The sequence below is a fragment of the Panthera uncia genome (assembly GCF_023721935.1).
Source record: "Panthera uncia isolate 11264 chromosome A3 unlocalized genomic scaffold, Puncia_PCG_1.0 HiC_scaffold_12, whole genome shotgun sequence".
NCBI classification, from domain to species: domain Eukaryota; kingdom Metazoa; phylum Chordata; class Mammalia; order Carnivora; family Felidae; genus Panthera; species Panthera uncia.
The window spans coordinates 3,814,722-3,829,893 of NW_026057579.1; the positions used below are offsets into that span (position 1 = coordinate 3,814,722).

Genomic DNA, 15,172 nt, shown 5'->3' on the forward strand with positions numbered 1-15,172 from the left:
TCCCTTTACAATTTCACATACATCCTTCTGTATTTGCTTCTGCTTTACAACAGTAGGTTACAGTGGCATAGAGCAGTCAGTATTTTGAAGGCGTTTAATAAGACAGGAGAACATTCATAATAGGATGTTACATGGGGGGAACGAGATATATAATCATCTGTGTCATAAAATGCTAATTTCATTTCAGGAATATTAATTTCATATGTGCTTGGAAAAGTTTTCTCAGGGTTGTGGGCCATGGTTTCTTTCTCTGTACATGTTTGGTAGTTTCTAAGTATTTAACAAAATACATATATTATTATTAAAATAACTATTTTTTAAGTTAATTTATCTATTTTGAGACAGAGAGAGAGAGAGAGAGAGAGAGAGAGAGAGGGAGAGAGGGCTCAGGGGAGGGGCACAGAGAGAGGGAGACAGAGAATCCCAAGTAGGCTCCAAGTTCAGCTCAGAGCCTGATGTGGGGCTTGAACTCATGAACCGTGAAATCACGACCTGAGCCGAAATCAAGAGTTGGATGCTTAACTGAGCCACCCAGGTGCCCTTAATATAAATTTAAAATATACGCATAGAGGAACTAAGACCAAGCAGTTTCTAAAACCTTTTAGGAACGCTCTTACTCATGATGTTAAATCTGCTTTAACCTTTCCCAAGTAGGGTGGGGCTTGTACTTAAATGCACATGAACTTCTTCTTTTATCATTTCCACATCCACCCCCATCCCCGGTTTCAATAAACTGAGGTTTGACCGAAAGATGGGTTGGGTCCTGAGTGGCAGAAGTGCCCCCTCAGTCCTGATGCTGGGTCCTCTCCCCTAAATCGATACTTCAAGGCCAAATCTACAAGTATGCACATCTCCTAACCTACTTGTAGGGTCAAAGACCAGATAGCTGACTGACCCTTATTTTTAGAATGGGGCATTTGGGGGTTCAAGTGTGGGGTCTGCCGGATATGAAAGAGGAAATGTGGAACCGACAAAAACTCAGAAAGTTAAATCACATCCACAATCCTGGTCAGTCTCTAGCAACTCACAACTGCTTCATATTTAAAGGACGCATGCTGGGGTGCCTGGATGGCTTGGTCGGTTAAGCGTCTGACTTCGGCTCAGGTCATGATCTCGTGGTCCGTGAGTTCGAGCCCCGCGTCGGGCTCTGTGCTGACAGTTCAGAGCCTGGAGCCTGTTTCAGATTCTGTGTCTCCCTCTCTCTCTGCTCCTCCCCTGTTCATGCTCTGTCTCTCTCTGTCTCAAAAATGAATAAACGTTAAAAAAAAAAAAAATTAAAAAAAAAAAAAAGGACGCATGCTGGTACGAATTGTGGGGGCCTCTCTCTGGAGACCCCATCCATTTTCGAAATTCATTACCCTTTCTTATAATAACACCTTATACAAAACTGGCTTATGTCCTAACTCCAAACACCTCGTGTTTCTCCCCATATTCCTCTGACCCCTGCCAATATACACATATGTATTTTGTACATTCCCTTAAATACATGTGGCCCATACAGGTATTCTTAAGGGCAACTCCAAGAAAATTACAAGCTAATGAATTCCATGTGTTGAAGGCCTAGAACTAGTTTTTAACTCTTCACTGTTCCTGGCAACCAGAGTGGATTTCTTTCAGGGCCCATGAGATAGGAGAAGAGACGACATTGCAAGTGTGCAAACCAGGCCCCCCGTTTAAGGGTGACAGCTTACTCTCCAGTGACCCCGGGCAAGTCACCCTACTCAGAGGGACCTCAAAGTCATCATCTAGAAGATACCATATTTAGGGTCTCCAACATCCTTCTCTCTTGCCGAGAAATTACACGGATATTTACAGTCTTGATTCAGTCACTACAATTTCCTTCATACGGCTCCTGTGTCACCTGAACATTAATATACTTGAAGAATATTGTAATGGTGGACTCAGTACTGTCCCCAAAGCTACTCAATTCAGCTGAGTGTCCACGGTTTACGAGAATTCTGATCACTAAATTTGCTGTATGGCTTAGTTTGGAGGTCAAATAAGATTTTTTTTTCCCCTTCAGAATGAGTTTATGAGACTGGACCTGAGTACATGCAAAAGTATAAATTTTTGTTCTCAAGTTCTGAAAATATGACCCAGGTCACCTTCTGAACTCTAAAGACACAAGTCCAAGATAAGACACTGTCTGTTCTAAGTTTAAAAGCTCTCCAATTTGGGGCAGCTGGGTGGCTCAGTCAATTGAGCATCCAACTCTTAATTTCAGCTCAGATCATAATCGCAGGGTCACGGGATTGAGCCCTGAGTCGGGCTCCACACTGAGCATTTTGCTTAAAATTCTCTCTCTCTCCCTCTGCCCCTCTCCCCTGTTCACTGCCTCTTTCTCTCAAATAAAAAAAAATTCTGAGTGTCACATTAAAAATTTTTTTTTAATTAAAACTCTCCAATTTAAGTCCTTTAAACATCCCATGGCCCTTTAGAACATACTTGAAGCTGCTGATCACGTGATGCAAACCTATCTCTTTGGCAAGAAGGCAACTCACCCACGCTCTCACAGCTGTCCAGTGGCAGGACCCCCATTCAGGACTCCCAGCCCAGAGACAGCAGGGCAGTGTTTTCCTCCTAATGATACCTGATGGGACCAATGTCCTGGCTCTTCGTTCCTTTAAGCCATTAAACTGCTCCTTATTCATTATTAAATGGGTCATTAGAAGCTGTGTCTCTATCATGGTAAAACATCTGTGTCTTGTAGTTGATGCAGAAAAAAAAATGTAATCAAATCTCCTGAGTGGTCTCAGCCACCGGCTGAGGGTGGCAGCCTGACAGTTCCAGCCCAAATTTAAATCAACCAACGGAAAACGTGACAGTTGTGTTCTTTGCTTTGATGCTAACCAAGCCTATAACTTGGAAAAACTATGCAAAAAAAAAAAAACAACCTAAAAACAAAAAAAAACAAACCCCCAAGGTGCATCTTCTGGAAATGTTGACACACTAAATTCTAACGGGAGCTGTCAGTACTGTGGTATCTCTGAGGCAGTTTTCTGAAAAGGAAACATCAAATGATTCACCAAAAGACGGGACCGTCCGGGACTGCCCCAAGCATCAGGCCAGGGAAAGTGAAAACACACCAGATCAAAGAGGGCTCCCCTCGCTCAGAGCGCAGGAATCCTAGGGAACAGGCATTGGCGCCAACTCTGCACGGCCCTGACCTCACTTTGAGCTTTTAATGACCACAGGTCCACCGAATTCTAGAACTGCACATGCAAGGACAAATAAACAAGACCAAACAAAACAAAACACTCAAACCCCTCCTGGCTGAAGAGGAGCGAGTAGGGAAGAAAAAAGGGATGGGGAGAAGAGAAGCAGCTGTCTCACTGTCAGCAGTACTCTGAAATACGATGACTCAGTCCTAGGGACAATGGGTTATTCCAGATACCTGCTGACTTGGCTCTGTCACCCCCCCTCCCCCACCCCCAATGCATTCGGCTGGCCCCTGTCAAAACAAAGTGGAACAATGAGATGGTGACACGGTGACACGAGGACTACCACAGTACCATGATCTGCAGGAGCAGGGCGTGTAGGGGAGGGGGGAAAGTGAGGATAAGGCAAAGGAAAGCGGTGGGAAGCCTGTTTGTTTTAAAACCTCCACCCCCACGGTGCGATTTAGACGCCTCCACATACTGGGTAAGAAACGTCGTTCCCACTCACTGGAGGAGCTCTTGAGTCAAGCAGAGCGTGACATGACTTGTAGGTCAGGTGGGAAGTGGTTCCCCAGAACCCAGAGCCTCTGATAACCAGCAGTTCCAGTGAGGCCAAGATCAATGTAAAAGAAATCAACAATACAGACCGGCAGCTATTAATCTACACTGTAAGTGGATCAGTGAGTTGCTAACCCAGAAACTAAAAAAAAGCTTTTTAACTTATGAGGTTTTTGCTTTTGAATCAGCAATAACATAACAACATTTAACAAGAGAAAGGAAGAGAGAACACGTACCTGAAGGAAGCGATTATTGCTGTAACTTCGTCATCTGGATAAAACTGAGTAATTGCATGATGTGCCCCCAGCAACTCCTTCCCATCTTTCCACCAAGAAATAACTGCGATGTCCTGGTACATATTAGGTATATTGATCGAGCAATTAAATTTGACATCTTTATGTTCAGAAAGTATTATGTGGCCAATCGTATGATTAAATGCAAGAGGCGGGAGCTTTGACCCAGCAGAGGTCACTCCAGGATGGACTGCATTGCCCGTATGCCGTCGTCCGGGCTGGGTTGGTGAAAACATCAAGGCAGGCTGGTACCCACTGGTGTGAGGAAGGGAAAATGGCATGTGGTCAGTTTGCAGGCTTCCTGGGTATGGCAGGTCAGGCTTGGTTTCTTTCTTCACCTCTGCAAAAGCTGCAAAACAGAACACCTGATTTTTAGCCTTTTAAATAAAGGAATTTTCCAAGTAGGTTCCCAATCTCTAAGCCTCTGATGACAGACAGGGGGTATCCTCAGGGTCCTCAGAAAACATGAGCAAAATGTATTTAACACACACATCTGGACATATATTCTCATTCACAAATTCATTCATTTGTTCACATACCTCCTAAAGAATGTTTAAGAAATAGAACTCTTCCCACCCATTTTTTTCTTTTCTTTTCTTTTTTATTGAGATGCAATTGACTTATATTAAGTTTCAGGTGTACAACATGATTTGATATTTGTATATGTGGCATCTAATTAACTAGTTGACTACCAGTTACAAAATTTATTTCTTGTGATGAGAACTTTACTTTTTATTATTATTTTTTTTAATTTTTATTTGTTTTCTTGAGAGAGAGGGAGAGAGTGTGCACCTGTGAGTGAGTGGGGCAATGGCAAAGAGAGAGAGAGAGAGAGAGAGAGAGAGAGAGAGAGAATCCCAAGCAGGCTCCATGCCCAGCATGGAGCCCAATGTGGGGCTTGATCTTATGACTGTGAGATCATGACCTGAGCTGAAATCAAGAGTCAGATGCTTAACCAACTGAGCCACCCAGGCACCCCTCTTGTATTGAGAACTTTAAAGATCTACTCTCTTAGCAGCTTTTAAATGTACAACACAGTATTATTAACTGTAGTCACCTTACCGTACATGACATTGCGAGGACTTACTCATTTTATAACTGGAAATTTGTATCCTTTGACCACCTTCCCCCATTTGTGAAAATTGTGACTCATTCAAAGTCCTTCATATCCAACTCAACAGCATGGCAGGAAGGTGATGGCAACTGAGATCACTTTTCTCACTGTGTTCTCAATCACAGACTATGCCACAAATTTGACCAATGGTCTTGTAAAGGCTGCTACCGGTCACAAAGATATGAGTTTACAATTCTGGTGCCTCAACATGACCCATCTCTAGGTATGGGGGGGATGAAAAATCAATGCCACTTATGTCATCAACAACAGAATGACTTAGAGCTTCCATTAAAATGCTTGCCTGCTGGAATGAACCTGGCAATGTTGATTTCATCTGGCCCACAAGTATTTCTAGAAATATTGGCCCACAATAGTTGTACTTCTGGCTTTTTTAATAGCACTTTTGGAGCATACATCCTATGCTGGTTGTTACGTATTCAAACACGTTGGCCACAGTTGAGATAGGCAGAGAATGGAAGAGACATTGTGTGGGAAAGTGACTGGGGGTACACAGAGGTGCCCATCCCCACTCCAGAGCTGTCCCTCTGCCACACTCAGGATGTTGCACCCTCCTGGGCTCCTGGGTGTGTATGTGCAGGGAGAGTAGGATGGTTTCTGCTTACGGTTGTGACAGATTTAGCAAGTAAGAATGCAGGACACCCAGTTGAAATTGAATTTCAGATAAACAAGAAATAATTTTTAGCATAAACAGTCAACTAAGCACTTATTTGGCCAATGGAGATACAATCAGGAAATCTGGGAGCAGAAGGAAGGATCTGAGAATTTGTTCCTCTGGCTTTCTGCCTGCCAAGTCGCTCTGGACTGCACATCTCCCTCAACTGAAGGTCACAGCTTCTGTTAGGGAGTCTTCTCTATGTGATTCTTTCATGCCAGGTCGGCTCTCGTGGTTGCTGCATTTGGGAACTGCCTCCAGGGTGAATGCCAGGTTGGAGAAAAAGAGATTTCACTATCAGAAACCAGGGAAGGGGTGCCTGGGTGGCTCAGTTGGTCAAACGTCCAACTGTTGATTTCAGATCAGGTCATGATCTCAAGGTTCGTCATCTAGCCCGAAGTCAGGCTTTGCGGTGACAGCAAAGAGCCTGCTTGGGATGCTCTCTCTCCCTCTCGCTCTGCGCCTCCCCACTCTCTCTCTCTCTCTCAAAATAAAGAAAAAAACTTAAAAGGAGAGAGAGAGAGAGAGAGAGAGAGAGAGAGAGAAGTCAGGGAAAGCTCACTGCTTGTCCTCAGCCTGAGGTCTCAGTGGCTGTGGGAGAGCAGGGGCCCTCCACATGCTTTGGGGGAGGCTATGTGGGTCAGCCGCAGGCTGGCCTTGAGCCCGGCCATCCAGACAGATGAGTGTGCTGTGATAGAAACATTCATTTATTCCAGGGAGTGGAGGTCAGGGTGACTCTGCAGAGAGAGGCCCCTGCCTCTCCTGTCGCCGCCACGCCAGGCAAATCTTAGGCACAAGTGTGGGCCTGTGCTCTTAGCAGGAAACGGCAAAGCTCTGCCTGGGCGCCATCCAGCTCCATCATCTTCCTCTGAATTTGGGGATACTTTCTGCAGTTATGAATGCTCTGGCTATTTATCTTATGCCTGCAGACCCTGTGCAAGAACACTCTTTTTCTTGAGGCGTTGAAGCACTTATAATTCACCTTTGCCTCTCAGATCAGCAAATTTATCGAGAGTCCTTATTCACGGACATCCATGAGACTGGGAAGGCAGGGGGTTTGTCCAAATAACCGTGTTTTTCTTTAAAGGCAAAAAAAAAAGTGGAGTGGGAGAAGCAAATAATTCCTTGGTTTGTTTAATTTACTTAAAGACACTTAAAATGTCAAATTATAAGGGTAACCCAAGTTGGTAGTGGAAAATTCACATGTTTACAGAAGCCCAGAGAACATAAAATGGGAACCTGTTTTTAATCCCAAGCCTGCAAGATAACCTCTGGTTACAGCTGGGGTCTAGCCTTCAGTTTTCTCGGAGCCAAGCTGCTAAGTGAGCAAACTAGAGACAGGGCCACCCACTCAGAGGTCGGAGGGGCAAACCCACCCTATAATCACTATGGCTGGTTTAAAAGATAGCTAAGCTCCATGAGCTGAACTGCCAGGAGTTGGCAGAATGATTCAACTGCCAGTAAGCATTTACCTCGCACCTACCGGGTCTAAGATTTGTTGTGATAGTGTAATGGGATACAGAGAGGCACTTGCCCCAGACGGGGAGCAGCAGAGGGTCCCAGGAGTTAAAAGGAAGAAGGGATATGGGGAAGTGGGGCAAAAGAGCTGTCCTGACAAATGTCAGCGGGGCTTTCCCTGGTCCCTCCCCACCCTCGACTACTTAGCCCTCCTACTTGGGGTGCTGGGGCTCTTCCCCTCGTAACGTCTCCTGGAATTCCTCATTAGGTTCTTTCTCTCCTGCTGGACTGGGAGCCCCAAGAGGGCTAGCACCCACACTCTAGCCGGGTCATAGAAGACGCTCAAAATAGGCGTGTTGAATGAATAAAAGTAAAGGCATGAATTAGAGAAGGGATGTGGGAGGGGGGACAGGGTTTCTAGGGGCTGGGGCGGTGGGAAATTGCAGAGAAAGAAGTGGCCCTAATAGTTTGGGAACATGAGTGCAGCTGCAGGGTGGTGCTCCTGTGCTAACATCAAAGAGCCAGAGCAAGTGGATAGAGCTGACCGTGGAGAGTCCCGGATCCTGGCCGAGGCAGCAGTGATTCCTGGAAAGTTTCTGAGCAGGGGAGGGAGATCAGAGCCGTACTCGACTCCGGCATTGACATCTGGCTGAGTGGGAGCCCGAGGAGCAGGAAGGAGGAGGCCAGGAAGAAGGGAACGCACCAGGAAGATGGCAAAGACCTAACTACCAGAGTGGCTGGGAGCAGGAAGGATGCTGGAGAGAGAAGAAAGGTTGACCCCAACAGTGTTCCCACTATGGCCATCATCCCACAACAGAAAGGTCGGTCTAACACCAAGTATTTAGGAAGGATATAACCTCAGAACACAGGAGAGTTCTCAGGAGTGGTCATTATACTGGTTGTTGTTGGCAGGCCGGGAGGCTGCTTCCGGTTCAGTTTTCTCACAGGGGGAAGGGGGATGGTAACCATGGTGCCCCACAGGGTATTGCTGTCAGCAACAAAGGAGGTATCACTATGTCTGGCTCATCGTCAGCTCTCCAATAACTGTTAGCTATTACTTTTTCACTATTTTCCCAGCTTACTCTGAATCAGTAAACACCTGCCGCACACAGCCCAATACTTGAGAGGGGCTGATTTACAAGGGTTGATACAGGGAGCTGCCCAACTCCTCGTGGATGATGGTGCTGGTGAAGCTTCCGCTGCACAGCTTTGCTGGGGGCCGGAGGGGGTGCCGTTCATCGAGCAGTCTGTGTAAATGCTGTTCTAGAGCTCTGCAGTGCACACAGGGAGCCCTGAGCGATTTCGGATAATGTGGAAAAGGGCAAAATAAAAACCAATCCAAGGTTTTGGACCCAGGGGTCAGGGCAATGACTGATCAGAAATTATATTTTTTTCATAACTTAAAAAAAAATTAATGATTTTTTAAAACGAATTAATTTATTTATTTAGACGCTGGGCTCAATCTCACTAATTGTGAGATCATGACCTGAACCAAAATCAAGAGTTGGACGCTGAATGGACTGAGCCACCCAGGTGCCTCCAGAAGTGGAACGCTTTACGATTATTTTGGGAGAGTTATGGCAGGAGGAGGAAATCGGACCAACAAGGCCTGCTTATACAGCAAACCTTTTAGTTCTCACTAACATGCTCCCATTAACTCATCTTTACGATGGCAAAAGGGAGTGTGGTGGCCTTGGTGTTAGATGGATAAACATTTGAGACAATGTTTAGTCAAGGTGAGAGATGTATTAAAAGCCCACATAGACTGGGGGAGCCTGGGTGGCTCGGTCGGTTGAGTGTCTGACTTCTGCTCAGGACATGATCTCGCGGTTCACAAGTTCGAGCCCTGCATCGGGCTCTGTGCTGACAGCTCAGAACCTGGAGCCTGCTTCAGATTCTGTGTTTCCCTATCTCTCTGCCCCTCGCCCGCTCATGTTCTCTCTCTCTCTCTCTCTCTCTCTCTCTCAAAAATAAATAAACATTAAAAACAAAACCAAAAACAGCCCACAGAGACTGAATGAGAATTTTGTACTCTCTACATAGCATACATGGAAAAGTGGGCTGCCTCTGGCTATAATTTGGGTGGAAGTCACAAGAAACTTCACCCTCCCCACCCCTCTCTTCCTTCTTTCAAGATTGTTTCCATCTGTGGACTGGATAAGCTACTCAAGTGGGAGGTTGAGCCTTACATAAGTAACTGCTACTAAGCAGCCTTGGATAAACGGCCTCACACCCAGGTCGGACAGCAGCTGTCCTACTGTTCCAGAAGCTGCCATCTCCCCCCCAGCCCCCAGCCTGGGAGCTGCATGATGGAGCATCCCTGCCCATTCCCAATCACTACTCGGCCCTTGCCCAGATTCCAACGTCAGCTTCGCACAGACAGGGATTGTGCCTCCGTCATCGGCCTCCAGCGCCAAGCACAGGGATAGGCTTATGGGACACAATTAGCAAATGCTTATTCATCCCACAAATAAATTGGTTCAATATACTGTCCATTGTTTCCCGCAGGTTTGCCTTGTTTTTCTGAACAAATTTGTAGCTTTCTCGAAAGCTGGAGGTGACATCCTTTGAACCCAGCAGGATGAGAAACATGGATTTACTCTGCAGTGAACATTCACGGAAAAAATGGGTGTGATGATGTGGGCCGAGTTCTGAAGGGTGAGCTGGGAAGAGACGTGGTCCAGGCAGGGACACTGCTGGGGCTGGGGTTGGGACTGAGGGGGGACACTGGCATGCCTCTGAAACAGCCCCTCTTCCACCAAGCACACATAGCCACAGTGAGCCAGCCATTTAGGGACCTTAGTCTGTTAGACTCAGAATTGGTCACTGAGGGGATGTTAGTAAATAGGCCACTTTCTGTGCGATCAACTAGCACATCCCACCTTTAAATCCATGACTAATGGCTCAGTGCTTGCTGAGTGTGCATGATGGCAGGTGGGCTGGTGGTCAGTATTGTTCAGTAGTGCCCATCAGTAGTGCCTTGGTGCCTGAGACATGACCTCAGAAAAGCTCTTTAGCCTCTCTGGTCCGCTGCAAGGATAAGAGTGCCTCAGTGGTAGGACATGATTGGATGTATAGGGTCTGCCAGCACATTCTACAGATTTTGGCTGATGCTGTTGTCATTGCATTGCATCTGAACTGGGCCTGTTGGCCACCTGAAGTAGGATTTTTTTTAATGTTTTAATGTTTTTTTTTTTAATGTTTACTTATTTTTGAGAGAGACAGAGACAGAGCTTGAGCAGGGGAGGGGCAGAGAGAGAGGGAGACACAGAATCCGAAGCAGGCTCCAGGCTCCGAGCTGTCAGCACAGAGCCCAATGGGGGGCTTGAACCTACGGACGGTGAGATCACGACCTGAGCTGAAGTCGGACGCCCAACAGACTGAGCCACCCAGGCACCCCTGAAGTCGGATTTTTTTTCTTTTAATTTTTTTAAGTTTATTTATTTTGAGAGACAGAGCAGAGGAGGGGCAGAGAGAGAGAGGGAGAGAGAGACAGAATCCCAGGCAGGCTCCATGCTGTCAGAGCGGAGCCTGATGTGGGGCTTGAACTCACGAACCGTGAGATCATGACCTGAGCTGAAACCAAGAGTCAGATGCTTAACTGACTGAGCTACCCAGGAGCCCCAAGTAGGATTTTTTTTTTAAGTTTACTTATTTATTTTGAGAGAGAGAGAGAGAGAGAGGGAGAGAGAGAGCACAAGCAGGAGAGGGGCAGAGAGAGAGAATCCCAAGCAGGCTCCATACTGTCAGCACAGAACCCAAAGTGGGGCGCAAACTCACAAACTGTGAGATGGTGACCTGAGCTGAAGCCAAGAGTCGGATGCCTAACTGCCTGAGCCGCCCTAAAGTAGGATTTCTGAGGTCCAGGGACAGCAGGTGGAATGGTAGCAGAGCAGGCCCCCAGGCCCTGGACGCCCTCCAAACCACGGGAAGAAGACTGGGCCAGCAGCAGCCCTGCAGGAGGAAGAGTGCGGGTGGGCGAGCCTATCCAGCCCTGCCTTGGGTGTCAGGTGCCATCAATCTGCCTTACAACCCTGGGTGCCTGGAAAGCGACAAGGGAAGCACCTTGGCTTGAGCGTTGGAATAAGGGCAGGACTGAAGTGCCAGCCGGTGGGACCCACTACTCCGCTCTTTCTACTCTTCCTCAAACAACAAAACGGACAGAGGCATCAAGCAAGCTCTCTGAAGGTCAGCCTCACAATCAGGAAGCCCAGAGGCGGGTACAAGAGTGAGGGCTTATTCCTGAACTCCTGGGGGTTCTTTGCTTCTCACCTGCCACCTACGTGGCCCAGGGGGGCAGCAACAGACAGAGGGGAGGATGCCCTTTGCCCGAGAGCTAAGGCCTCCATTCTGGCCTGGCTGTCTGCTGTGTGTGGGCTTTGCTATCAAGCAGCCCCCTTGTAGTTGGGAGAAAGGCCTCCTTCAGGAGTGCGTTTGCAGTTTACAAAAAGGCTTTTGGAGGCCGCACCCCGTCCCTTCCCCTGCAGCGCCCTGTGTCCGCCTCTAAGAGAAAGGGCCATACCTGGACCCCCACCGCCCCAGCCTCACCCCCGTCCTTCTGGCTGCTATTTGAATCATGTCCCTCGGCAGCTTCCCTGTCATCTAGTTTAAGGGCTCCTTCCCCACCCCCATGGCCGGCTGAGGCCAAACCAAGAACAAACAGAACCTTGCTACTTAGTTTTGTGTCACTTTATGTAAACATGAAGGTTTCTCAATTGATAAAGAGGAACAACAATACTTAATAAGAGAAAAATGTAAAACCTTTACCCTGGGGGGCCCCGGGTGGCTCAGTGTGTTAAGCGTCTGACTTCCGCTCAGGTTCATGGGTTCAAGCCCTGAATTGGGCTCTCTGCTGTCAGCTTTGGATCCTCTGTCCCCCCCCCCCCCCCCCCCCTCCCCCGTTTTTTTTTTTTTTTTTCCCCTCCCAAAAAAAAAAAAAAAAAAAAAAAAGAACCCTGAAGTCAAAGAAGCAAGATTTAGCCCCGCGCAGAGGCCAAATGACCTGTGCAAGTCACTTGTCCATGTGAGAGTCAGTCTCCTCATCTGGAAAGCAAGACACATAACACCTCCTTCTGTCAGAGATAATAGCAGAACACTACACGTAAAGCTCTGTGCAATGCCTGGCATGCACAGACATGCAATGAATGGCAGTTAAGATTTTCATAACATGAAACATCTGATCCGTCTTGTTTTGAAGGTGCAACTAGTCATGTCTGGACCATCAGTGCTGAACATATGGGACCAGTTATGCTGACTTAGACCATGCAGCCTCCTGCAGTGAAATATGAATATATGTTTACTTAACTAAGGGTTTTCCTTCTCTTCCCCCTTTGGCAGGACACCAAGTATCACGGAAAGGCTGAAGGAACGCTTTCTGGCCAGAGTGGTGAAGCAGTTGTCCCCTGGGGGTTTGGGGCTGATTCTCCCCAAGGACCAGATGTGGCTTTCACAACATATAGGAGAGACTCTCAGTCTCCAAGTTTAATTCCTCCATCATGCCACCCCCGACACTATGCTCCGGCCCACCAATACCTGAATGACTATTAATAAAAAGGCATTATTTTAAAGAAACAATTATTTCCTTTAAAAATGTGACTATTTCTAGGCGCGGCTGGGTGGCTCAGTCATTTAAGCATCCGACTCTTGGTTTCGGCTCAGGCTATGATCTCACCGTTTCGTGAGTTTGAGCCCCACATTGGGCTCCGTGCTGACAGTGTGGAGCCTGCTTGGGATTCTCTGCCTCCCCCTCTCTCTGCCCTCCCTCACCCACCCCCACTTGCACTATCTCGCTCTCGAAATAAGTAAATAAACTTAAAAAAAAAGAATAAATAAAATGTGACTATTTCTGGAACAGCAGACACCTAACAAGAATAGTTTGTTAATCTCTTTCCCAAATGACAGAGGGCACAGAATTCTGTCCAAAAACAGATATACTTTTCCTTACTCTTCCCACTAAGTACACATAAAAACAATGGAAACAAACATTAAACAAACAAAGCCACTACCAACAACCCTGAAAAGTGGAGAGAAGGCAGACTGACTAAGGACTTCAGGGTGCTAGAACACTGTGATGACGATTTCCCTGGGTTTTCCTTCGGCTCCACGTGTCTCAAGTTGGAAATGTTCACAGGCAAAGACCACCACCACCAACAAAACACACAAACAAAAACACAAAATCAAAAACAAAAGCCAGTTCTCTAGAGTCAAAAGACCAGGAAAGGGGCAGCCCATCAAGACAGAAGACAGACCACAAACTGCTCTCCTTCAGGCAAACCACCCAGAAAAAACTATGGTCCCATCTCCACTCATGCCAGCACAGGTCAAATGAGGAGCCAGGACTTGCACCCTTATCAGGTTGAAAGGCGGTGCCACAACTATTCCACTGGGTGGTATCAGAAAGGGCCAAGTAGAAAGCTGGGACTTTCATCCTCACTGGCTTGTGGGAAGCCTGGACTTCTACTCCCACCTGCCAGTAATGAGGCATGCCTCCCGGTCCTCACTGGGATGGTTTCAGAGAAGGCCTAGTAGAGAGTCAGGGCTTTCACTGCTGCCCAGTGAGGCCATCCCTCCCCTCCCCCTACTGTCAGTGCGGGTAAGGTGGGGGACAGTTGGGAAGTAATAAGGCACTCCATCCCTTCCCAGACAGAAGGTATCAGTAGAAACCTAATGGACAGCCAGAACTCCCACCCACCTCTGACCAGCAGTTACTCACATTCAGATGCCAATGGAGGCTGAATGGAGAACCCAGAATTCTACCCTCACCAGGCAGTACAGAAGCAGCATACCTCTTCCCAGCCAGAGCAGTTGAGAGGAAACCAGGTATAACAAAAGAATAAAAGATAAAAACAAGAGCCAGAGTCTCATAATATAATACTGGAAATTTTTAGGTTTCAATAAAAAATTCAATCTCAAACTCAATGAGATACTAATACCAAAGTGACAGAGAATTGTCTGAAAAAGACTTTTTGGTGAGGGGGGGGGGCAGAGAGAGAGGAAGAGGGAGAATACTAAGCAGACTCCATGTTCAGCAGAGCCCTACATGGGGCTCTAACCCATGACCATGAGATCATGACCTGAGCCGAAATCAGGAGTAGGACACTCAACCAACTGAGCCTTCCAGGCACCTCTGAAAAAGGTTTTAAAGAAAGAATAATAAAAAGACTCCAATGAGCAAGTATGAACATGAAACACATGAGAAAATAGAAAGCCTCAGCAAAGAAATATAAAGTCACAGCAAAGAAATCAAAGATGCATATTTAAAAAATGTAAACTTTCAACTAAAAAATACAATAACCCAAATAAAAAACTCAGTGTATGGGCTCAATAGCAGAAGAGAGGGGCAGAGGAAAGAATCGGTGAACTGGAAGACAGAACAATAGAAAATTATCCAATGTGAAGAACAGAGAGAAAAGAGACTGAGAAAAAACAAACAGAGATTCTCGAATCTGTAGGACTATTGCTAAAAATCTAACATTTATATTATCAGAGTCCTGGAAGGAGAGGAAAAAGAAGAGAGTAAGAATGAAAAAGGACTCGAAGAAATAATGCTGAAAGTTACCTAAACCTGACACAAACTATAAACCTACAAAGTCAAACATCCGAGTGAACATAAGATAGCCCCCCCCAAAATATCCACACCAAGATACATCATAGTCAAAACTTCTGAATAGTAAAGACAAAGAAAACATTTTGAAAGAAATGAGAGAGGGTGATGATGCCTGACCAATAGAGGAAAAAAACAACTCAAATGGTAGTGTATTTCACATCAAAAACCATGGAAGACAGAAGGAAATGGCATAATGTTGTAAGTACTAAAAGAACTGTCAACTCAGAATTCTTCAGAAATGAAAAGGAAACCAAAATATTCTCAGATGAGGGAAACCTAAGCATTTGTCAACAGCAGACCTACTCTTAAAAA

At 46.4% G+C, this 15,172-nt stretch overlaps 1 protein-coding gene across 1 annotated transcript in view; it reads right to left on the reverse strand.

The window, feature by feature from the left end:
* MERTK (MER proto-oncogene, tyrosine kinase) overlaps positions 1 to 15,172 on the reverse strand; it is a 116,195-nt gene that overhangs the window by 83,871 nt on the left and 17,152 nt on the right. The window contains exon 2 of the mRNA XM_049652149.1: positions 3,953 to 4,358. Within this exon, the coding sequence (XP_049508106.1) occupies positions 3,953 to 4,358 (406 nt within the window). The remainder of the gene's footprint in view (positions 1 to 3,952; positions 4,359 to 15,172) is intronic.